Source organism: Hypanus sabinus, chromosome 3 (assembly GCF_030144855.1).
Source record: "Hypanus sabinus isolate sHypSab1 chromosome 3, sHypSab1.hap1, whole genome shotgun sequence".
In the NCBI taxonomy this organism is placed as follows: Eukaryota; Metazoa; Chordata; class Chondrichthyes; order Myliobatiformes; family Dasyatidae; genus Hypanus; species Hypanus sabinus.
The window spans coordinates 122,693,944-122,720,568 of NC_082708.1; the positions used below are offsets into that span (position 1 = coordinate 122,693,944).

The 26,625-nt window shown below is 40.4% G+C and overlaps 1 protein-coding gene across 6 annotated transcripts in view; it reads left to right on the forward strand.

The window, feature by feature from the left end:
• The window catches only part of LOC132391619 (arfaptin-1-like), a 124,635-nt gene that overhangs the window by 68,409 nt on the left and 29,601 nt on the right, over positions 1 to 26,625 (forward strand). For 4 of the 6 annotated variants that reach the window (XM_059965044.1, XM_059965045.1, XM_059965046.1 and 1 more), the window contains 2 exons: positions 15,146 to 15,241; positions 24,762 to 24,874. In XM_059965044.1, the coding sequence (XP_059821027.1) occupies positions 15,146 to 15,241; positions 24,762 to 24,874 (209 nt within the window). The remainder of the gene's footprint in view (positions 1 to 15,145; positions 15,242 to 24,761; positions 24,875 to 26,625) is intronic. The other 2 variants (XM_059965048.1, XM_059965051.1) reach the window with 1 other exon arrangement.

A 26,625-nucleotide genomic window follows, 5' to 3' on the forward strand; every position in this document is an offset into this window, starting at 1 on the left:
TTTGGAAAAGATTCTTGCCTCGTGCAGGTTTGCTGCAAAGTCCTGTTTGTGCGGCACGGGGTAGCTGTCTGGAGTTGTAGCCTCGTTCAGTCTGTGGTAGTGGCCGCATGGTCTCCAACCCCAGGCTGCTTTGGGCACCAGGTGCAGGGGGGAGGCCCATAGACTGTCGGACCTCCATACGATCCCCAATTCCTCCATCCTCTTGAACTCCTCCTTCGCCAGGTGGAGCTTTTCTGGGGGGAGCCTTCGTGTGCGGGCGTGGATGGGTGATCCCTGGGTCAGGATGTGGTGCTGTACCCCGTGTCTGGGCATGGCTGCCGTGAACTGTGGTGCCAGAATCGATGGAAAGTCCGCCAGGATTCTGGTGAACTCATTCGACAGCGTGATGGAGTCCAGGTATGGAGCCGGCAACTTGGCTTCACCCAGGGAACATCTGGAAAGTCTTGGCATGTACCAGTCTTTTCCTTTGCAAGTCGACCAGCAAGAAGTCCGCCCCCAGGAGTGGTTGGGCCACGGCGGCCAGTGTGAAATCCCATGTGAACCGGCTGGCGCTGAATTGCAGCTCTGTATCATGCTGCCGTTTGCAGCCCTCAGGGTGGGTTCTGGCTTCCTGTTGCGGGTGTCGTACCTCGTCGGGGGCAAGATGCTGATTTCCACTCTGGTGTTGACCAAGAAACGGCGTCCTGACTGTCTGCCCCAGACATACAAGAGGCTGTCCTGGTGGCCAGCCACCATAGTCATTAGCGGCAGCTGGCCCTGGCCCTTGCAGGGCGGGTGACAATGGCGGGCTTTTGTGCCCCACCACTGGTTGCCGGGCCTGGTCTGGTCTGCTGTTGGGCGCGTGGCCTGGTAATCTGACCGACGGACGCCATGCTCTCCCTCTTGGCTTTCCACAGCACGTCTGCCTGGGCTGCCACCTTCCGGGGGTCGCTGAAATCTGCGTCGGCCAGCAGCAGATGTATGTCCTCGGGCAGCTGCTCTAGGAACGCCTGCTCAAACATGAGGCAGGTCTTGTGTCTGTCAGCCAGGGCCAGCATCTCGTTCATCCGTGTTGATGGCAGTCTGTCTCTCAAACCATCCAGGTGAAGCAGGCGGGTACCCCGCTCACGCCGTGAGAGGCCAAAGGTCTCAATGAGCAGCGCTTTGAATGCTTCATATTTGCCTTCTTCCGGGGGCGACTGTATGAAATCCGCAACCTGGGCGGCCGTCTCCTGGTAAAGGGCGCTCACCATGTGGTAGTAATGTGTGGAATCAGAAGATATCTGCCAAATCTGGAACTGGGCTTCTGCTTGGCTAAACCACACACATGGTCACAGCGTCCAGAAAGTCGGCAGTTCTCTCGAAACTGCGTGAACAGATGAAGAGTCGGTCATCATTGGTTCAAATCCCGTTTGGACTACATACAGAGCTAGAGACGACACGCAGTCGGTAAGTTGTTTCGAGACTAGTTTGTTGAAACTTCGCGGCGCTGACATGTAATCCCTAGCGCCCAACCTCTCCGGGCAGAAGTGATGTCAGAGGTGCATTACCAAAGTCTCCCCCCGCACGCTGGCTATTTGTGAGCTGGTTCACCTGCGCAGAAAGTGGGTCACCACAGTTCCATGAATTTTTTGAGCACCACTTTCCTGCTCGTTACTGGCTTGTTTTAAGAAAAATCACCTTGCTACTTGTTCTTATAACTCTTTCCCTGTGGCCTCTGATGACTGTCTATTCTAATAGTAAAACAGTTTCTTTCTTATCAAAACTCTTTTGTTTGAGCACCTAAATTAAGTTCTGCTTGATTTTTTTTGTTCTTAGAATTTCAATCAGAATTTATACCTTCTCAAATTTCACATCTCACATCCCATGTAACTATGAGGTTCCAATTATATGGAAATGAGGGAATCTTTAGAAAATCTTTTAAAGACCCTTTCAAATGCCTTTACAGATTTCCTAGAAAATTTTATCTAGAATTGACCATAATGTTGTGGCTGGAACCTAATCTGTGATCTATAAATAGCAAGAATTATTGTTATTCTGTCCTTCCATGTGCAGTATTTATAACACCATGGGCCTGTTATTTTTTGCATCCCTTTTTAATTTACAAATATCTTGGAAAGAATAGATGCATATTCCCACTCTTTTCCTGGCCTCCTTGAAAATTGCATTAGTACCTCTAGTGTCTAAAGAAAATAGTTCACTTCACATTTCTCCAATTCAAATTGCATCTGCTCTCTGTCTGCATCTTTTCACAAACCTGCCTGTGTCCCCCAGAAATATTAGTCTTGCTCATTATTTATTACACTTGTCTTATGCCTTGTCATTTGCAGGCTTTGTCATTGTACACTAATCTGGGTCAAAACAAACAAGGTAGAAGATGCATATCCTATTTGTGGGCACTTTTCCCATGTGAATTGTAAGCGTTGGCAGAAGAGTATCTGTTCCTTGAATTTCTTTGAGATTTGACTACATGACTTGTGTAGAATCTTAAACTTTGAATGTTTGGTGAAAAAGCTGAAAGCACTCAGCAGGATCAGGGAACATTCAGTGAGAGAAAACAAAGTTAATGGGGCACATGTTGCCATTGTAATTGAGCACCTGTCAGCCTCCAATACATTCTGAACTAAAACAAAAAAAAAGCAGAGTTAGCTTCGATGACCCTCTCAGCATGAACTGTAAAAAGTGGAGGGAGGGAGGGAGGTTTCTCCCAGGCCTAGCTCCACACATTGAAATGTGCTCTGTTTCGTGTCAGGCTTTACGAGTTGGCGAAAATAAGTCATGCCCTTAGAACGAGTAAAACAATTATTATTTATCAATGTAGTCATGAATCTGGAAATAAACAAACAGCTACACTTGGAATGTTTCTGAGATACAGAGCAACATACAAAGGTTTTAATAACTTAAAATACATTAGCTAAAAGATTTAAAACATCTTAAACTGAAAAATGTTTCATGATATTCTTAAAAACTCTAAAGCATTGTCAGTCCTGCTTCACAAAGGTAAATTGCTGATAGTAATTTCAGGATTTCTGTTCTTATCTTAAAATTGATGTCAATTACGTTATTGTAATCCCACAAAATCCAGGCACTTTTATACCTTTCATTAGAAAATCTTAAACTTGTTTTCTCAAAGTACATGCTGCTATCTATCATTGAAGTCCATATACTGTTTCATAAAAAGTATTCACCCCCTCCCTGGAAGTTTTCATGTTTTAATATCTTACAATATTGAATCACAGTGGATTTAATTTGGCTTTTTGACACTGGTCAACAGAAAAAGGCTCTTTTGTGTCAAAGTGAAAACAGATCTCTACAAAAAGATCTAAATTAATTAACATAAAACACGAAATTATAGAATTCATAATTATTCACCCACTTCAAGTCAGTATTTAGCAGATGCACCTTTGGCAGCAATTACAGCCTTGAGTCTGTGTGGATAGGTCTCTATCAGCTTTGCACATCTGGACACTGCAATTTTTCCCCATTCTTCTTTTGCAAAACTGCTTGAACTCTATCAGACTGCATGGGGATCGTGAGAGAACAGCCCTTTTCAAGTCCAGCCACAAATTCTCCATTGTATTTTGGTCTAGACGCTGGCTTGTCCAGGACATTAACTGTGTTATTTTTAAGCTATTCCTGTGTAGCTTTGGCTTTATGCTTGAGGTCATTATTTTGCTGGAAGTTCTCTTGCAGACTACATCAGGTTTTCCTCCAGGATTCCCTGTATTTTGTTACATTCATTTTAACCTCTATGATGTATGATGCAGCCACCACCATGCTTCATAGTAGGAATGGTGTGTTTTTGATGATGTGCTATGTTTGGCTTATGCCAAATATAGCATTTAGTTTGGCCATAAAGCTGAATTTTGGTTTCATCAGAACATGGAACCTTCCAGCTGATTTCAGTCTCCCACATGCCATCTGGCAAATTCTAGCCAAGACTTCATCTGAATTTTTCTCAACAGTAGCTTTCTCTTTGCCATTCTCCCATAAGTCTGCAGCTGGTGAAGCACCGGGGCAGCAGCTGTATGCACAGTCTCTCCCATCTCAGCCACTGAATCCTGTTTTGTAATTAAGTTAGATTGCTTTGTAGAGATCTATGTTCATTTGGACACGAAAGATGTATTGAACATAAAAAAAATCAATTAAATCCATTGTGATTCAATGTGGTAAAACAATAAAACAAGAAAACTTTCAAGGGGAGTGTATACTTTTTATAGGCACTGTATATTTGTACAATGCTCAATTTGATGTTATTTTCAATGAGTTTAATTAAAGGATTGAATTTCAAATTTGTTCACAAAGTCTAAATTGGTTGGAAATCTGCTAAGATTTATTGAGTTTAGCTCATTTGTATTGCCTCTTTTTTTGGACTGAGAATAATTCAAGATATCTCTGCAATGAATGCCATAAATTTCTTGATAAAATCAACTGTATGGATCTAAATTTTGAAAATCTATGTTATAAATCAGCATTTTGTAGAAGATTAATATGAATTTGAGATTTAGCTGGTGAAAGCCAGTGAATAATATTAATTTATACTGCTTACTTTTTAAGTTTTTTTTAAAAAGCGCATCTTTAAAGTAGTTCAACAGTTTTTATTTAGTTGGTTTATCTTACGTTCTCCAAAGACCCTCTTGTGGGTGAATGAGAAGAAGCTATTCCAGATGCTATGATTGGGATTTCTGTGGAGTGCATTATGCTTCCCTTCGATTGCCACTATTCTTTCCCTCCTTGATGATACAAATGATATTGGAGAACAGCTGCCTTGTATGTTACTTTGATGTGCAGTAATTATAATTTTAATTCCTGTAATTTACTTTCAAAGAACATACTGAATCATTATGAAAGGTGATGTAAAAAGTTAGAAAAGCAATGTTTTATGCCCTTGCTATTATTTACAAGTACTCTGTATTCATTAACTGATATTTTGTTTGGTTCTTATTTCATAAACAAGATGGCTGTTTGCTAACACTAATGCCTTTTTAAATTGTGTAGTTGTCAACAGATGAACAGATGCTAATTTTGCAATGGTAAATATTGTGCTCCCTATCCCAGCAACAAGTCATGAAACATCAAAAAAAATCTCATGTATTGTGGCTAAATGGAAATTAAACTAGACAAATAAAAAAGCTAAGATGTTCCTTCTGGGTGACATTTGTAGTATGCCAATATCATATAGTCATTGTATTTCCCTTATCCTTCCTCGTTGAAAAACAAACCTTTTTGTCACTGAGACTGAATATTTTAATTTGAAAAGCAGGAATTTTCACAGTCTGAAGGGTGAATTCTGTAAACAAGGTTGTTGAATATCATTTATGCCATTATATTTTTCAACTAAAGTTATTATTTCCCCTCCCCTGGACTTTTCAATTTTTGAATTATTATTTCTATTTAACCTTTTATTCTCTGTCCTCTGAGAGCAAAACTTGTGGTTAAAAAAAGGGAAAGTAGAGATGGGCAATGAATGCTGGAATGATGCCCAGATCCAGAAAATGAATAACCAAAATTTTGAGGAGGCTTGACGTGATAGATGCTGTATGATTTTCTTGGTTGGGGAATGTCGTCTGAGAGCATGGTCTTGAGGAGAGTTGACCATCTCAGAATGAGAAGAGGAGAAATGTCTTCACTTGAGGTTTAAGAACTTTTGAAAATCTTACTCTGATAGATGTGGTCATTAAATTTATTCAGGATTTTGATAGATCTTTGGGTCACGGAGGAATGGAGTGTTATAAAGCTTGGGTAGGAGCAGAGGTCAAAAATCAGAACTTCCATGTTTTTATTGCATTAATAGGACAGGTTTGAGAAGATGTGTGGCTAATTCCTCCAATTTTTCTTCATATTCGGAAGTGAAATGGCCCAGCAAGATAACTCTATGGATAAATAGGTTAATAAATGCTGACTTGACAATGCCCACATCCTATAGGTGATTAAATTTTAAAAGTAACTCACAGTATTGTCTGTCTTGGCACTTGTAGATAATCTAAGCTGCTGGAGCCAACCTTTTAGATGGATTTTGCCTTCCAGCTCCACAAGCGCATTCAAGTTGAATTTTGCATAATTCAGAGTTTTTCCTTGCTTTGTACCATATCAAACTTCAAAAGAATCCATTTTAGATAAGACCACCACGTGCGCAGTGCACAGAAAGAGAGGGAGAAAAAGCAACTTGTGCAAGTAATAAAAATAAGCAAATGACATTCAGAACCGGAGTTTTACGAGAGGCAGGAAGCCAGTCATCCCTGCAGCTAGAGCAAGTAAAAGCCACAGCTCATCGCAAAGCTGGGTAACCATTGCGAGACCGCAGGTGGGAAGCCAGGTATCCCTGCAGCTAGAGCAAGTAAAAGCCACAGCTTATCGCAAAGCTGGGTAACCATTGCGAGACCGCAGATGGGAAGCCAGGTATCGCTGCACTTCAGCACAGAGCTCAGCTAATGTTGTGGATCTTGCCTCGCATCCGGCCCTGATACCCTGACCTTTTCAATCTCGCCAGGCACTTAAATTGTTCAGACAACAGGCTGTTCCTTGCCGTGGGGCCTGGATCTCACCACCACGATTCAACCCATACTTGACCTTTACACTCTGGCCCGGCACTTAATCGACCAGACATTGAGTCTTTCCTCACTCTCAGGGACACCACGTCTCTGCTTCAACCCCGACTCTGCCTCCGCTTGCCATGACCATGACTTGCCTGTGCCTCTGTCAATGCTCGTCCCTACTTGGCACAACCACGCCTTGCCTGAACCTGCACCTCTTGCCTCCACCACCCCTTGCCTTGACCACCCTTTGCTTGCCTCTCCATTGTTATCATTGATGGTTATTAATAAAGTATATAGTAGTTTTATTTTGCTTTTTTTTCCTGCCAGTAAATAGTCGTTGGGCAAGAGCAGCGCTGTCTTAAATTGCATGAGCTACATGAATGTGCAGCTAACAAATTTGCAGCAACTGCATGATGCTGACTGTGAGGAGTGCTTCCAGCACCTTGTTGAATCCTTGCCATGAACAATTCAGGTTGCTCTGGGGGCAAAGGAGGGCCCTACCCAGTGCTAGAGAGACGTATCTAATGAAGTGACCACTGAGTGTACACATTGCAATACAAGTGGGCACAGGGATAGCAACAAATGGTCATATGTGCAGTTATGGGAATGACTTGTTCAGATTTAAAGAAACACCTGCAAATAAAGTAAATTGGAATTGTTCATTCAGTACTGAAGAAAATCAGTGCACAGCAATATAGTAAGGTTGAGGTTGGAAATTTTGGTTCATGTTACCTTGCTCCATTGTAATTGTTGTAGTTCTATTTTCAAAGCTCTTGAAAGCTGGCACTAGCTGATTGGTGCTTGGGGACAATGTGAACAGCCAACAGTATGATCTTGGGCTGGAATCTCTGGTTCAGTGACACTGAGCTGCAGTGTGGGTTTGAGATTTAAAGATTTACACCATATAGCAGATGATAGTTTATTTTGAAATCTTTTATACCAGATAATTGAACTTAGGTGCTGGGATTTGGTTTAAAAAAAATCCTGAAGAGTGATTGACTTGTGCTGAATTACCTCATACAATAAAATGTGATTTTGCACTACATGTTTTGAAATCTGTATAGCCAGCTAGGCTGTGATTAGCATGGAATTCACCTTTAAATCTATTTTCATTAAACTTTATAAAGGCCAAGAGCCAATACTATGCACACTGAAGTTTAAAATGAAAAATTGTTATCAGGCTAACATACTGACTGGTATTCCAAAATTCAAGCTTTAGTGAACTTAATGCAAGCTTTCTGGCAGCTTCTTATACTTTCTTTGCCAGGGCACTCATGATTGATTTGTGGTAAACATCCGGACTCCTGTAGGTGAATTCCATGGCTGCTTGATTGATTTACCTGACCTTTGGTAGTCTTACAAATATGCTGACATCTTCAGTGTATATGTCTTTCGTTTTGCATGCATGTGTGGTTTGAGACATTTAAAATGACAATGTACAAGTCTGAAATATATAAAGAAACAAACATTACTTTAAACTGAATAGTTTAAGGTTTGTAGTGCAAGGGTTACTCAGCATTTTATTCCTGAGTCTTTGAACTAAGGTACCAATGTTATGTTGAGGCAAGGCTAATGCCATCCAAAAATATTCCAAGATGGTGCTGAGCTGCAGCCTTTATGGAGTCGCAGCTCAGATTTTGTAGGTTTTTTTTAAGGTTCATAAGAATTGTTTGGGGACAGAATGAATTTCAGGGTCAGATTAGGCTTTAAGGACAGGGATTTGGAGGAATTAGAGGTCAGGCCAGAGTCTCGGTCTTTGCTGTGCGTCAGAAGACCAGCGAGAAGGGCATGTGATATCTGTGGCCGGATGTCAGAGTGTGGATGAGGCCCCCGCCTGGTCAGCGAGTTGTTGGTACGTTCCATGTGGGCAGGAGGAATAAGTTCCAATGACCCCCTGGGCTCACAAATCAGTGAGATCAGTGTTTGATTATCATCAACCTGGGATTGATGCTGAGAATCAAGGGCTGAGGGTGGAATCACAAGTCTGGAATTTGAGGCCTGTTGGCTGGCGCCAGAACTGTGAGTCCACTGGGGAGATCGAAACCTGGTGACTGCAGGTGTATTGGGGATAAAGTACCGTGCTTGTGCTTGAGTGGGAGAGAGGAACAGGGTTTATTTTTGCTGTGGTTTTCTTGCTTACTATGTTCTTTTTTGTTGTGGTCTGTTGTTCTGCTGAGCACTGTGTGAGTATGCTGTTGTGTTGGGTGTTAACTATGCATTTCTCTGTATGTTTTGATATACATGTGACAAATAAACTTGAATCTTGAAAGTAGCATAGACAATTACTAATGATGGACGAGAACATAAACCTTTTTCCTGGTTTTCACCTCATAATGTTATTGAACATGGGATAGGAATAGGAATGAGCCTTTTAGCTCCCTCAGCTTATGTTATTGAATGTGATTATACTTGATCTGTCACATAACTCCAGATAGTTCCCTTTATCATACTTTGCTCTGTTTCATGATTAACAAAGGCTGTTAGTCTGATATTTATAATTAACAATTGACTTGCATCAGTTTCCCTTGCCCTGTGCAGTCATTGTAAACCCATTCTGATTCTTCGCTCTTCTAAAAGAGGTGATAGATGCCTGGAACTACCAAGCCCTTCCTGGTTTATCAGGGGTTCCCTAACTGATGCTCCAGCTCTGTGTCACTGAAGCAGAGAGAAGTGAACCTGAGAAACCTTCTGCGGGCGTGTTACTCTGAATGGCCATGCTCTTATAAAGTTTAATAAAAGTACACAACCCACTCTCATAATTTATACTATGCAGATTTTACTTAAATGCTGGACAGAATGATAAATATTTACTGCCTCTAGCTTCACAGATCACAAATGTATTGGACACTAAAAACTGCACACCCTTTGACCTGTGCTCTACTGTACTTCATTTAAAATGATTCTTCATAGCATTGCAGTAACAACAGCACATGACTGACTGAAAATTTATACATTCTCTGAAAGATTTTCTGGAAATAATGCTTCCATGTTTACAAACCCCATTTCCAGAGAAGTTGGGATATTTTCCAAAATGCAATAAAAACAAAAATCTGTGGTATGTTAATTCACGTGAACCTTTATCTAACTGACAAAAGTACAAAGAAAAGATTTTCAATAGTTTTATTGACCAACTTAATTGTATTTTGTAAATATACATAAATTTAGAATTTGATGGCTGCAGCACACTCAACAAAAGTTGGGACAGAGGCATGTTTACCATTGTGTTACATTACTTTTCCTTTTAATAACACTTTTTAATTGTTTTGGAACTGAGAATACTAATTGTAGTAGATTTGCAATTGGAAATTTTGTCCATTCTTGCTTGATATAAGACTTCAGCTGCTCAACAGTCCGTGGTCTCCGTTGTCTGATTCTCCTCTTCATGATGCGCCATACATTTTCAATAGGAGATAGATCTGGACTGGCAGCAGGCCAGTCAAGCACACGCACTCTGTGTCTACAAAGCCACGCTGTTGTAGCCCATGCAGGATGTGGTCTGGCATTGTCCTGCTGAAATAAGCATGGACGTCCCGGGAAGACAACGTCGCCTTGAAGGCAACATATGTCTCTCTAAAATCCTAATATACGCCTCAGAGTCAATGGTACCTTCACATACATGCAACTCACCCATGCCATGGGCACTGATGCACCCCCATACCATCACAGATGCTGGCTTTTGCTGATAACAATCAGGATGGTCGTTTTCATCTTTGGCACGGAGAACTCGACACCTGTTTTTTCTGAAAACTAGCTGAAATGTGGACTCATCTGACCACAGCACACGGTTCCACAGTCTTTCAATCCATCTGAGATGAGCTCAGGCCCAGAGAACTCGCCGGCGTTTCTGCATAGAGTTGATGTATGGCTTCCTCCTTGCGTAATACAGTTTTAAGTTGCATTTCTGGATGCAGCGATGGACTGTGTTAAGTGACAATGGTTTTCCGAAGTACTCCCGAGCCCAGGTGGCTATAATTGTCACAGTAGCATGACAGTTTCTTAGGCGGTGCCGCCTGAGGGCTCGAAGATCACGCACATTCAACAGTGGTTTCTGACCTTGCCCTTTACGCACTGAAATATCTCTGAATTCTCTGAATCTTCACAATATTATGTACTGTAGATGTTGAAAGACCTAAATTCTCTGCAGTCTTGCGTTCCTTTTGAACTGACTAACAATTCTCTCATGAATTTTGGGACAAAGGGTTGAGCCAGGACCCATCCTTGCTTGCAAAGACTGAGCCTTTGATGGACGCTACTTTTATACCCAGTCATGATACCTCACCTGCTGCCAATTAGCCTGCTTAATGTGGAGTCTTCCAAACTGGTGTTACTGGTAATTATACATATATGTATAATTGCTGTGTGTGTGTGTCTGTGTCTGTGTGTGTGTGAAACAATAATTCACCTCAAACCAGTATAAACTTAGATTTAAGTTATTGACAAAACATTCAAACTATAACAAAGGGCCCATCCCATCTCTCAGTTTATAGGATGCATGCAGATGTTGAAGCTCAGGCCGAGTAGTCGATCCAGTTTGCTTCACTTCGTTTACTCATGGTATCGAAACGGTTCTGTGCTGAAAAACTGGTCTGAGTAAAAATAAATACCCATGCCACATGCGAGGAAGACATTGAACCATCTCCTTTTGCCCTTTCTCCAAATGTCATGTGCTAGCTGACTAACTGAAAGTTATCTGCACATTCTCCATGAGACCATAGTCTGCATGAGTAAATTCTGATATTGGTACGTGTCCTTACAAATGGGGTTCTGTGAGCGCTTAACAATTTTCTTCCACTCTTCGTTGTCCATTTCCTTTTTTCTTTCTTGAAATTTCTTTGATCCCACCCTGTCGCTAGAAAAATGGTTACCCTTTGTTTTCTCGGGCATCTTATTGGTCAAAGTATTAACAGGAAAATCCTAATGGATAATTCAATAAGCCTAATTTATTAATCAACTGAATTTTTATTGTAAAGAACAAAATGAAATAACCAATTGAAACTGTATATTGTCAAGTGTGTATAGATTTGCATTTTGAGAAGATCCACAGAAAATAAAATGCCCAACTGCATAATTGTATTAATAAGATAAAACTTGGTCTTAAACCAGGGTATTGCATATAGCTGATTGCTGCTTTCCACACATGCATACAGGTCTCACATATAGAATTGGGTCCCATCAGGATCAAAATTTTGTCAGATTTTCAATTTTATTTGATTTTGAACAATAAATACAGTGTTTTGAAAACAAGTTATTTTGTGTTTACTAAATTAACAAGTTGTTTGAACGCTTTTTATGATGGCAAAAAAAAGGCCCAGGTGGTAAGGCGGTGGAGGTCAAGCAGGTGAGAGCAAAGATCCTTTGGGTGAAATTGAAGCACAGGAACAAAACGTGGGCGAGCATGTTGTCATCATGGGGAGCTGATGCCAGGCCAAACTGGGCCATTATTTGGAAAATAAATACAAACTTCATGTAACAGAATGTCAAATGGAATATTTTCAACCTGCTTACTGACAGGTGGATTTTGGATGTCCAACCTGTTAAGTTGAAATAACTAACACATTTGGTTGCAACCTTGAAATAATTTGCATTTTTGTGGTTTTTGAACTTTTTTTGTATATATGTATATTTCATATGTATATTGAATGGTTTAGTGGGCTTCAGAGTCAGACACATTAACTTGGAGGAATAAATTGTGCATTCAGCCTGAGGACTCAGAATCTTCAAGTAAACAGCAACCTACCTCTTAGTGCAAGCCATTTGTTTCAGTGCCCTCAGAAAAGTATTATGATCCCTGTCTGTCCAACGCTTCAGTTAATAGCACTAGGGTTCTCTGAAACTCCTGTAATCTCTCTAGTAAACTTAAATGGGAAGAGTTGAGAATTAAGCTGATCTATGAGAGGATCTGTAACCCTGAAGTTTTCAACCTGCAGAATCCCAGTTCAGTCCCTTGAGTCTATTCTGCTCTTCATTTCAAATCGAAGATCAAATCAGATCCCTATTGCAATGTGCCATTAAAATTTGTTAGTGATGAGAACAATAATTGCCTGTTAAGATTTGCTACCTGCGTGCAGTTAATGAAAACAGGCATGCATCGTGTGATATCCACTACAAGTTCATCAAGCACCTGTGCATTTAGCAATGTTGATGCTTTGCAGGTCACATCTTATTAATCATGTTGGAAAGTATAATAACAATGATTTTGTAGAAATGGTGATCAATTTGTCCACATCCAACACAAGTGGAAAGTTCTTTAAATAATTTGATTTGTTGGCATTGATTTAGTGATGTTTTCTGGTCTTGGTGAAGAAACCACATTTTGTTATTTAGTATTGTTGTGGAAACCCTACACCGGAGGAGCTGAACTAGACTTCAGGGTCACGCTTACAAGACTGTGCAAAAGTTTTAGAAACGTATGCCTAGGGTGCTTAAAAACATTTGTAGAGTACTGTATATTGCTTAAAATAGGAAGGTGATTGGGAAACAGAAATGAGAGTACTTTGTATTAGCTCAGTATTCGATGTTATTTGGTAACGGGATGTATATAATATACATTACTGTGCAAAAGTCTTGGGCACCCTAGCTATGCATACAGTGGCTTGAAAAAGTTTTCAACCTTCACAACTATTCTCACATTTTAGTCTCATTTTCTAAAGTTAAAATGTATTGACTTTTTGCACTAATCTACAAAACATTGTGCATGTCAAATCAAAAGAAAAATTCCAAAACCTGTCACCAATTTACTAAAAATTAAAAGCCAAACTTGAGGCTGAAAAACTTGGCATCCACTTTGTAGTTACTCTACTCGTTTTCCTCAGGTGCAAAATACTGTATTACCTTATCAACTCATCCCGTTTGTTAAATGTTTAGCATTACTCTCATCTCAATTCATTCTGCATTTGTATCAACATTTTGTGCAGCAACTTTTCCCAGCAATATTTAATGGCATTACTGACATCCTGTAGATCACTTCCCTGTCCCCAGCTCTACTACAATTTTTGCCAAACTAGTGGTTGCTATTTGAGCAAATATGCTATGTCTTAAATTGTTTGCACACAAGCACTAACCAGATCTGATATCAATTGGATTTGAGAAACAGTACATTTTAGGCAAAATTCTGGTCTTGTACTTTTAAAGGCATTATCCTGTGAAAAGTCCGGTGCCAAATTTACCACGTTTCCTTTTTATTCAAAATAGTCATCAGATTCTTCCATTTTCACCCCTCCCCCCAGCCCCTTTCCAAAAAGTAAAAAAGGTAATTCAATTCCCAGGGAAACAAGAACTGAAAATGCTGGAAATGCAGGGAAACAAGGTGTGATGTATCTAAAGAGTTGCTGAACCCCTTTGTTGAAGTTTCTGGACACGGTCAAATTAAGACTAAAAGCTCAAAATAAAGGTAAGGTATACAAGTGTGGCACAGTAATTTGAGATGAGAAATACTATCATGCAATGATGACAAGAAATGCTAATGTGGGGGAGGGAGTCTTGGTGTGGCATAACTTGTTCCTCTTTTTTGTTAGCAGTGAGAGACTGACATGGTGCAGGTTATGAACATGTCAAAAGCATTGTCTTCAAACTAAATGAAGCACTGACAGATTTGATACCTGCTCAGTTCAGAGATCAATCATCCAAGCAAATTACTGAAAAATTGACGTTCTTTTGGAGTCACTGCTGATAGTTGGGGATGGCAGTGGTGAAAATGCAGGCCTAAAATTGAGAGTAAGAAATTGGTAGAAATCATTTACTTAAAGGATTCTTATTTAACCACAAAGATAATTTAAAATTCAATATTGCAAGGCGGGTTTCAATGGTTTTGATACTGACGTCTTATTTCTTTGTGTTTAAACCATTGAATATATTGACTACTGATGGTTTTGCTGGTAGGGAATTGGATATGTTTGACTCAAATTCCAACATTTCTACAATAACAGCAACTGTTGGCACCAGAATTGTAACGATCATATTTCTCAAACAGTTTTTCAGGTGTAGCCACTAATTACGTATTAGAAAATTACTGAAGATACATTGTATGGGAACTTGTGGTTTCTGGCTCACTCTTGTATGATTCTTATGGATACACTTAAACTAGAATTGAAAATAATGACTCGTCAGATAAAACAGAACACTGGACTGGCAGCATTTCTTAAGACATTTATTGTTTTTATAAACTTGAGTTTGGCAAACGTATGTCATAATGAAGCTTTGTATGCACAGGAATACAAGTACATATGCTAATCTTGGAAACAATTTGTGACCAATGAAATGTCATTGGTGGTCAATTGGATGTTCAGACTACTGAAGATTGTCTGGATGTATTGTGATTTGCATATTTACTGTATTTTCTGGATATTGAGATATATTCAATATTCTAAACTAATAGAATTTTGGATTTTGGATTTTTAGTATCTATATAATGCATTTCTTTCTCTAATCCTACCACACTCTCATAAACCCAGAAGACAACTTGTTGGGTCAGTTGAAGGATATTAATGTTCTTCTATCAGAATGTTTCCAATGGTGTTTATTGTTTTAATTCAATGTAACTCACATACAAATGGCAAATTTTTATTGGTTTGAAGATGTTCCATTCTGCAAATCCTTTTGATATTTCTCACTGTAATTTTTACTATTTTCAGGTGCTTCTTTCTTTCCAAAGAGTCCAATATTGTTTCCTAGCAATGCAGCTGCTAGCAGATTGGCTGAACAAGCACAGGATATTTCTGGTCCCGCAGGTATTCAGGTCTTTCTGGAGAAACTATTTATTTTCTCAGCTGGCAATGCACTAACTCATTCTAATATAATTTTTTATGAATTATTGGATTATTCTCTTCCTGGTACTTACAGATATCTCTCTTATATTGGAGGTCAAATAATGCTACGTTTCGGTGGCTTTTTCTCGTTCTATTCTTCATTCAGGCTTCCATCTTGCTGTGCATGAACTCTTTAACGATTGTCAGTAGTTGATTTGTTTTTGCTTAAATTCTTAATGCTAATCACTTTTTTCCTGAGGGGAGCAGTTAATGTCTTGTATAATTCACATGAGCTGAAACCATAAATTGAAAGTGACTATGATTTTGGCCTCAGTAAAAGCAGTGGTGTAGTCCAATTTGATCCTGATGGCATATTGTTAAATGTTCCATTGTGCTATTTGAATCCAACCCCTAAACCCTTTTAATATGAATATAAATGAATTATAAGTGATTTTCCAGATTCAATCCCAAATTGAGCATTAGAGGGCTATATTTAGTTTCATCAAATAGGCATGTGGTTGGAAAATACACTAGGAATCCAATTTCATAGTCACTAGTCATCTTGTCCTGAATGTATCCATTTGTGTGTATGTTGATGGCGGAGGTAGCTTTATTGTCAATCTTCCTGATGATTAAACTCTGCCGGCAATTGCTATCTTAAATATTAGACAACCAATTAGTAGGTTGCTTGTATTTGTTGGATCACATCTGCAATTTTTAATAATTTTTTAGTGTCTAAATGTAAAGTTCAAATGCAAGTTGAAACTAAAAATTTGAACCTCCCATTTGGGGCTGTTTTGAACAGAGTGTTGAATGTAATTATTTCTGTGAATTCAGTGGTTCTTTTCTACTGTTAGGATTATTGATGTGAAATCATCTTTAATTCTCATCTGCCTTTCAGGAGTTTTTTCAAGTTCTGGGGATTTCCATTTACAAACTTACAGTGATAACTTTTTATTCCTAGCCAACTTTGCATTTTAAATGCTTTCCTCAATTTGTTCTGATAAGTCTTTGTATTTATGATATTACAGAAAAACTGTTGGAATGCTACCAATCAGTTAATGCATTTTGAATGTATACATAGTTTACAGATATTGTTATTTTTAAAAATGTTTTTAGAAACTTAGAAAACTTACAGCATAATACAGACCCTTGTATATACTTTAGAAATTACCTAGGGTTACCCATAACCCTCTATTTTTCTAAGCTCCATGTACCTATGCGAGAGTCTCTTAAAGACCCTATTGTATCTGCCTCCACCACTGTCGCCAGTCACTTTTCATCCTCCGTCGCTCCAAGGAGAAATGGCCAAGTTCACTCAACCTATTCTCGTAAGGCAAGCTTCCCAATCCAGGCAACATCCTTGTAAATCTCCTCTGCACTCTCTCTATAGTTTCCACATCCTTCCTGTAGTGAGGTGACCAGACCTGAGCACAGTACTCCAAGTGGGGTCTGACCTGGGGTCTGACCAGGGCTCTATATGGCTGTAATATTACCTCTCAGCTCTTAAACTCAGTCCCACAATTGATGAAGCCCAATGCACCATACATCTTCTTAACCACAGAGTCAACCTGCACAGCAGCTTTGAGTGTCTATGGACTCGGACCCCAAGATCCCTCTGATCCTCCACACTGCCAAGAGTCTTAACATTAATATTATAATCTGTCGTCATATTTGACCCACCAAAATGAACCACCTCACACTTATCTGGGTTGAACTCCATTTGCCACTTCTCAGCCCAGTTTGAATTGGTTTATTTTGAATCTTTGCATTCTCTGTTTTCAGAGCATCGTTTATCAGCTGCCCCTACAAACTTTTTTATGACCAGGAACATATGGTAGTCTACCAAAACATTCTGCCTAGTAGTGAGCAACACATACAAAATGCTGGAGGAGCTGAGCAGGACTGACAGAGTAAACACTTGATGTTTCGGACCAAGACCCTTCTTCAGGACTGATAAAGGGGCTCGGCTTGAAACGTTGACTGTTTACTCTTTCCTATAGATGCTGCCTGACCTGATTTCCTCCAGCATTTTGTATGTATTATTCTGGATTTCCAGCATCTGCAGATTTTCAAGTGTTTGTAATGCAGCCTAGTAGTATGTTCTTCTGATCTCTTGCCTTCATGTACACAGTATAAATGGTGTATCAATGGGGTGCTCTTGCTGAGACGTGATGGACTACAGATTTGTGGTCTGATAGTGGTTCATTTTAAATTTGTATCAGTAGTACCAAAACTGTTGTCGTAACTTGTAAATAACCGTATCCTTTATGATAGAATACACCCAATGGCCACTTTATTAGATACAGAGTGGATCCTGGTGTGGTCTTTGCTGTTGGAGCCCATCCACTTCAGGGTCTGACATGTTGTGCATTCAGAAATGCTCTTTTGCTCACTACTGCTGTAACGTGTGGCTATTTGAGTTATTGTTGCCTTCTGGCCACTCTCCTCTGCCCTCTCTCATTAACTAAGTGAGAACTGCTGCTCACTGGGTGATTTTTGGTTTTGTCCACACTATTTTCAGTGAACTCTAGCAATTGTTGTGCGTGAAAGTACTAGGAGATCATCAGTTTCTCAGACACTCAAATCACCGCACCCGGCACCAACAGTCATTCCACGTCAAAGTCACTTGGATCACATTTCTTCCCCATTCTGATGCTTGGTCTGAATAACATCCTCTTGAATATGTCTGCATGCTTTTGTGCATTGAGTTGCTGCCACATGATTGGCTGATTAGATGTTTGCGTTAACAGGTATACCTAATACAATGGCCACGAAGCAAATGTTGCTAAAGTGAACTTCATTTCCTCCCTGAAAGAAATATTGAGATAATTCAATTTTGGGTGTCATTTATCCAATTGTGCCGAATCACTAATGTGTAGTGTGAGTACAAAGATTAAAGAAATATAATGCACTGTAAAAGGCAATTTAATTCAAATGGTCTGTATTGGTATGTATACTCCATGTGCATCTCCAGGCTTCCTATGTGTCTCACCTTGAATTTTCAGGATACCAGTCTATTCCCTTCCCTTTCCTTTAATGTACTCTCAGCTTTTCACTTTTCCACTGAAGGGCCAAATTGTCGATCTCAGATACTAGACAAGGCAGCATTTTTGTTTTCTTTGCAACCCAGTTGGAATTTTCAGTACTTGCCATCAAGGTTTTGCTTTATGTCTGTTCTATATCTTTTTCTCTTCTACTTTTAAATCCATTTTGGTCTTCCCTCTGTTCATTTTCTTTTTATGGGCCTTCACCTCTCTGCATCCCCTGTTCTCCTGACCAGTCAGTAAGGTAACTGACACACACCAAGACTTCAGAGTGCTCCACTGTTTTAAAAGTACTTAAGCCAGCTACCAATATCTGTGCTGACAAGTTCCACACTTTGAATGCAGTGACTAAATCCCTAGTTTACGAAGCTAGTAGTATGCAGAAAGGGTGAGGCCAGGATAGCTCTGATAGGTTAATCAGATAAACTGTGAACAAAGTTATCAGGTCAATGAGTGAATGGAAGCAGTTAAAGACAAAAGAATGTAGGAGTTGCAAGATACAGAGCAGGAGGACAAGCCAAGCAAATCAAGTAGGACATCTTCTCTGCTCCTCAGGAGAAAAAGAAAACAAATGGGTAAATGTAACACAAGTTGAGCTAATATTACAGATGTGTGAATGGTACAGAACATGAAATCAAGTTACTTGAAGATGTAGCATTCTATAATGAATGCTACAAAGAGGTATTCCCAGATGGAAAGTGAGGTGCAATTTCTCAAGCTCCCATTGGGCCTCGCTGTAACAGTTCAGGAAGTAACAGACTAATACAATGCCTTGGAAAAGTATTCATCCCCCACAACTATTTTCACATTTTATTGTCTCATTTTCTAACTTTCAAATATATTGAAATAGGATTTCTTGTGCTAATCTACAAAGTGTTGTGCGTCATGTCAAGTCTTAACAAAAACTCCAAAATTGTCTACCTTACTAAAAATTCAAAATTGTGGGACTGAAGAAGTATTCGTCTTCTTTGTAATTACTACACTGGCTTTCCTCAGGTGCAATATACTATATTACCTTATCAATTCACCCAGTTTGTAAATGTAGAAAATTGGAGTGTTGACGGAAGTCTCTCTGAAGTTTTGTCAGTACATTCAGGTGAGCACCCGTGAAGATAACACACTTGACCACTGTTACACTCCCTTCCACAATGCTTACAAAGCTCTCCTTCGCCCAGCTTTTGGAAAATCAGATCACTCTTCGATCCTGCTTCTCCCGACGTACAGGAGGAAGCTGAAGCAAGAGGTGGCCATAGTTAAAACTGTCCACTGTTGGTCCGACCATTCGGCCTCCATGCTGCAGGACTACTTCAATGACATTGACTGGAATGTTTTCCATGATGAGGATGTCTGCAGGTTCATTGATGGAGTCACGTGCTTCATCCGGAAGTGCATTGATGATGTTGTCCCCCAGAAGTCGGTCATGGGTTCCCGAATCAGAAACCCTGATCAGTAGTTAAGTGAGAGCAGCACTTACAGCGCAACATCGAGCTTACATCACTGGAGTTTAACTAGAGCTCAAGAAAAGCAGTTATGATCCGAGCAAAGCTATCAAGGCTGCGAAACAACAATATCGGGAGAAGATTGAATCAAAATTCACAACGAATAGCACAAGTAACTTGTGGCGAGGTTTGCATGCCATTGCAAACTTCAAACCCAGATGTTGTTGTGCCGCCAACATCACGGCCTCTCTCCCAGATGAGCTCAATCGCTTTTACACTCGGTTCAATGTCGCTAACTCTGATCCTCCGAGGAAAGCCACCACTACAACCTGCACCCTAGTCATCTCTGAGGCTGAGGTACGCAGATGTTTCCAATGAGTGGATAGTCGCAAGGCTGCAGGACTGGATGGCATCTCAGGGCCAGTACTCAGGGTGTGCCCAGCACAACTGGCAGGTGTGTTGCTGTATGGGATGAAGGGATAACCAGGGATAGAAATGTTGCATGCAGCTGCTATGGATTTCTCCACCATTCAGAGGACAGGTTACGAAAGAGCAAGAGCTTTCCCTTCTGCTACTCGGATGACATTTTTGCTGCCATTAAATGAAAGGGCAAAATGCAGGGAGAATGTGAACTATCTAGATAAAACCTGATTTAAAAACAGTTGGTTTGTTCATCTTCCCTGGGGGTTAGGGAGGAAGAGAACAGTTGTCAGATGTGCTGAAGCATTCATGAAATACATTTTACACACCTAGTTTACATAGTTAGATTGTGTCATAGTTTATTTCATTTGTATAAGGATAAGGAGTTGAATGAGCATGAAGGTCAATGTGCTTACCCATGGTGAAAATAATTTGCAATGTTATTATTTTAAAGCGGAGGCTAGAGGACTTTGTTTTTTTTTTGATTTCTCAAGTCATTCCCTGCTTAATTAACTCTTTCTGCTCATACCTTACACTAAAACGACATGGCAGCCTACAACTGGAGCATTCTTTCTGTGATGTAGGTGACACTGAATATGCTTTCTGGAATTTATTGCCTTGCTAAACTTCTGTTGTCAGTGGCCACAATAATCTAGAAATGTATTGCACAGAAGGTCCACTTGGCACTTTGTGTCCACACCACCCACAAAAAATGCTACCAGAGTTAAGTCCATGTTCTACATCCTAGTCTATGCTCAATCAGAGGCTAACAATTTAAATAGTCATTCTGGCCTCCATCACCCATTTCAAGTGGTGACTCACAGGTGCCTGTTACTCTGCATGTGGGAAAATGATTAATTTTTCCTGTCGTTCTTTTAGTCTCTATTTGGCAAACACAATGGAAAGAGAAGTAGATCCTCCCCTATGGGTGGTGTGGATCCAAAGTGCCAAATGGACCTTCTGTGCAGTACATTTCTAGATTAATGTGGCCCTCAATATTTAATAAGTTCTATTAAATAATCTCCAAAGAAAACAATCCAAGCCAAACTGACCCATACCAATACTTATCAGCCCTGATAAGATCCTCTTGAACATTCTATGCACCCACAAGTACTATCATATTCTTCCTGTAATGTCACCAAAAGTATATACATTATTCTTCCTGTGACCTAGCTAGTCCTTTATGCAGGTGGAGGAGCGTTTACAGGACTACTTTGAATCAATGGACTGGACAATATTCAGGGATTCATCTTCAAATCTGAATGAATATGTCAGAGATGGCACCAACTTTATCAGGACCTGTGTGGATGAGTGTGTGCCTTCAAGAACCTACCAGACCTACCCATACCAAAACCTGTGCATGAACCAGGATATTTGCAGTGTGCTGAGGGCTAGATCTGTGGCCTTCAAGACCAGTGATCGAGGGCCACACAAGAAGTCAAGTTACAACCTATGGAAGGTAATTGGAATTGGATGCACGTCGCTCTGGCAGGGTTATAGGCCATTACTTCCTGCAGGAAACTGAACATCATGAATGGCTGTGATACTTCACTCCAAGATGAGCACAATGCCTTTTATGCGTTCTTTGTGAATAAAACTATACCTGTGTGAATCCCTGGAGTCTATGGTGACCCTATGATCTGTGTCCTGGAGGCTGATGTCAGAACATCTTTCAAGAAGGTGAACATTCACTAGGTGTCAGGCCCTGATGATGTACCTGGGAAGGCATTGAAAACCTGTGCCAACTATATGGCGGGATTCCTCAAGGACATCTTCAAACTTTACTCCTGCAGTCAGAGGGTTCCCACCTGCTTCAAAAGAGCAGCAGTCGTACCAGTGCCCAAGAAGAGCCGAGTGAACTGCTTCAATGACTATTGCCCAGTTGCACTAACGTCTATTGTGATGGTGCTTTGACATCAACTCCTTCCTCAACAAGGACCTGGCTCCACTGCAATTGCCTATTGCCACAGTAGGTTCAGAGTGGATGCAATCTTACTGGCTCTCCACTCGACCTTGTATAACCTGGACAATAGCAATACCTATGACCGGCTTCTGTTTATTGACAGCTCTACATTCGACACAATCATACACTCAGTACTAATCAAGAAGTTCCAATACCTGGGCTGCTGTACCTCCCTCTACAAATGGATCCTTGACTTCCTCACCAGGAGACCACAGTCAGTGCGGATCAGAAATAACATCTCCTTGCTGATATTCGACACCGGTACTCCTCAAGGATGAATGCTTCCCGTTGCTCTATTTCCTGTGTGGCTGGGCTCAGCTCAAACACCATCTTTAAATTTGCCAGTGACACAACTATTGTTTGTGAAATTTTAGGTGATAAGGTGATGTACAGCAGTGAGATAGATCAGCTTGGTTGAGTGGCGTCACAACTCATTAGGACCAGGGAATTGGTGGTGAACTTCAGAAATGGGAAGCTAAATGGGACACACAAGCTAGTTCCCATCAAGGGATCAGCAGTGGAAAAGGGGAGCAGTTTCAAGCTCCTGGGATTCAATACCTGAAGATCAAACCTGGGACTAACATATTGATGCAATCTCAAAGAATGACAGTAGCTATATTTCATTAGGAGTTTGAGGGGATTTGATATATAACTGGATACTCTAGCAAATTTCTACAGTGTACTGTGGAGAGCATTATAACTGGTTACAATGCCATCTAGTATGGAGGGGCCACTGTGCAGGATCAAAAAAGCTGCAGAAAACTGTAAACTCAGCCAGCTCCTTTATGGGTACTGTCTTCCCCAGCAGCGAGGACCTCTTCAAAGGGCGAACCTTCAAAAATGTGAAATCTGTCATTACAGACTCCCATCACCCAGGACATGCACTCGCTGTTTTAGTAACAGCTTCTTTTCCTCTATCAGATTTCTCAATGGACAATGAATCTATGTATATTACCTCATTTTTTTTCTTCTTTACCTCTCTCTCTATATATAATGTGTGTGTGTGTGTGTGTATATATATATATATATAAATAATTAAGACATAATTTTATATTTTGCTGCCACATATTAACAATTTTCATGACATATGCCAGTGATAATAAACTTGGTTCTGATTCTTATGCAATTTCAGCAGAACATTCCTGCTCTTAAAATGTTGTGCTTCATGAAATAAGACATTCCAGCCTTTATCCTGCCTGCTAGCTTAACCTCTGTAGGTGCCTCCACACTGCTGTCCAGAGATGGATACTTCTATAAGCATACGTTGCCTTTTTGGATAAAAATTCACTACTTTCAACTTCAGTAGTCTAGAAAATGAGTGCACTTTCGTAGCCCTACCATTTGCTCAGCTATAACAGGCACTCCAGTCCAGAATGGAATTATAAGCTGGTGGTGTGGTCTGCATAATACATTGTTTGATTACTTAGCCCATTAAACTTCATAACTATATTTATGCCAAAGTGTGATGCATTTTCCTAATGTATCTGAATATGAATTTCCTGAAAACAGGTACAGTTGAGACTGCCATTACAGGTAGTCCCCGAGTTACGAACGTCCGACTTACGGACAACTCGTACTTTCGAACCGAGAAAGTAGAATGCTGTCCGCCATTTTAAGTCGAATCCTAATGCCATCAGCCATTTTAAGTCGTTGCCATTGAGTGTTGAGAGATTAACTTTGTATTTGGCTTAAAATTTTCTTAGTGAGATTCACCCTGACCCTGCTTCCCCCCCCCCCCCCCCCATTCCGGTTGGCTGGTGGCGCAGTGAGATCAGTGCTGGGCTGAACGGAACTTTCCGTGCCGGGTTGATATCGATCTAGTGACTCCTGTACCATCCGTGCCGGGTTGATATCTAGCTCGGAACTCGACCTCGTTTAAAAAAAAAACTGCCACCTCCAGTTTAAATTCCCACGTGGAATATTGTGGAGGATCAAATATGCAAACCCAGTACAGCCCCCACTTCTCCCATTCAGCCTGTCTCAGTGCGGTGGTCGTTAGGACCCAGCAGACCTCAAGACCTGCTGCCCGCAGTGTTTCTGTTCCGTTGGCGGTGTGCAGTGGTCCTTAAGACCCAGCGGACCTCGGGAGCCAACGCCCACAGTTTTTCTGTTCCGTTGATGGTGTGCAGTGGTCCTTAAGCGGACCTCGGGAGCAAGCGGAGGTCAGGACCCGACGCCCACAGTGTTTCTGTTCCATTGACGGGAAGCGATCGCAATTGAAAATAAATTGGAAATAATAAAGCAGTGGTGTAGTGGCTTTCAAATCCAGCTGGACCCTTGCATGTTTTCCATCTGTGCTGGGTTGAGCATCGAGCTAGCAGCTTGACCTTGTAAAACAAAAACTAATGCTAAAGAAACGGCAAGGTTGCCACCCAATGCACCGCAAGGTGCGGAGAGGAACAACAATAAATCCATTTATGTTTCTAAATTAAAATCTTTAGCTGATTACAACACAGTGGCTGCATTGTTATCATGTACGTGTTTCTGACTGTTTTTTGCTTTGTCTTTTGATTATATATGGTCTGGGTTCTCTTGTTTAATCATAATTGAACGTGTTCTTTCAAGTAAATTCTGTCAACCTTTGATGTTATTTCTTGTTTACGTTTTAACTGCATTTATTTGAAATACAACAGGTGGTCTGAAAAACAGACAGAGTGGTCCAGTTGTCATTTCAGATGAAATATCCAAAAATATTGCTCTAGAAAAGCTTGAACAGATGAAAAAATGGAGCATAAGCACCTACAAGGTATGAGCCATTGAGATGTTTCCCTATCTTATCATCTGTATTACATTATGCAATTATTGTTTAATTAAAGTTGGAAAATGGCTGTAGGGTTTTAACAATGCGAGGAGTTGACTGTGTGGTTTATATGACCAGTTTGAAATGTTTTACTGTTTAGACATGCAACACCTGGTAGCCACCCTGCTGCCTTTAATAATGACAATTTCAAGAAACTCAAAGGCAGTTTAGGGTAGAGCAGCAACTAATTTTTACTCCAGTAATAGTGTTTATATTCATTTAAGGAAATAAATATTTTTTCATGTTTTGGGATCCTTTAATTCCTTATCCCACCCCCAACCCACAACTTCCCTTCAATTACGTTTTCTGGTTTATGATCCAACTAAAGCAAGTCAGTGACCTACTCCAAATTGTTCTCTTTTTTTTAACCAAAAAATACTTGATCTGTCACTGGATGGCAAAGCTTGATTATTTCTGATGCATCTAGAGAGCTATTTCTATCTCCTATCTTACATTTATAAGCCTGATGTGCATAAAGTTCTTTGATATGCGATCCATCCATCTCCTTCACTTTGCACATCATTTAATATTAGTTCACATATCCAAAAAGAGTAAGTTCATGGTCTGTAATAAAGGAAAAGTACAATTGATTAAATGGTCAAATGGATGCTGGTGCAAGGCAAAAGTGATTAGTCATGGGACAAATAAAGAAGCAAAATATACATCTGACCTAGAGGGATTGTAAGTGGGGACTAGAGAGCCATTTAAAATAAAAATTGTTTAGAAATATAGCATTGAACAGTCCCTTCCAGCCCAATGAGTTATTCTGCCCACCTATTTAACCCTAGCCTAATCATAGGAAAATCTACAATGAACGATTAACCTACCAACCAACATGTCCTTAGACAGTGAGAGGAACCTAGAGCACCCGCGAGAAACCCACGCGCTTACGGAAAGAACATAGAACTTCCATACAGAGGACGCTGGAGTTGAACTTTGAACTCCGACACCCTGAGCGGTAAAATTGTTGTGCTAACCACTACACTACTGTAGCGCAATAGTTAGCACTTGCTGTACAAAAATTGGGCAATTGTAATTGTTGTTTAAGCTCCAATCAATTTTCCTTCTTGTTAAAAGCTTAATCTGTGTTAGGAATCTTGGAAATAGAAGTAGTAATAGATTATTCTGTCTCTCAAGGCTACTCTGCCATACAGAAAGATAATTTTAAAATACCTTTTGGCACCAACCCCAATCTCTTGATTCTCTTGCTATCCAAAAAAAACCTATCAATCTCTGTTGTAAATATACTCAGAGTTTGAACCTCTGCAGCAGTCTTGGGTTATTATAGATGAAAATTTCTTCTCACCTCTGTAAAAACAGCAGGGTTGTCACAGTGGATGACTTTAATTTCTCCATAATTGACTGGCTACATTGGAAAAAGACAACCTTATTTAGGTTTGAGCTGGGGCAAGTAAACTGGGAGCAGATGTTCATAGGCAGGTCAACCTCTGGCATGTAACATTTGTTTAAACACAGGCTGATCATAGTTCAGGACTGGCATTTCCCAGTGAAGAAGAAAGACCAGGTTCCAGATCTAGGGAGATAGACGGGAACATTGGGAGGGTGAGGGGCATGGGAGGGAGGGGATGGGGAGAGAGAAGGAGTGCTGAGGAGAACTTGGGGTAGAAAGGAAGGAGATGGGGAGCCTGGGGAAGGAGGTAGGGGGAGAGGAAGAGACAGTGTACGGAGAGAGAGCG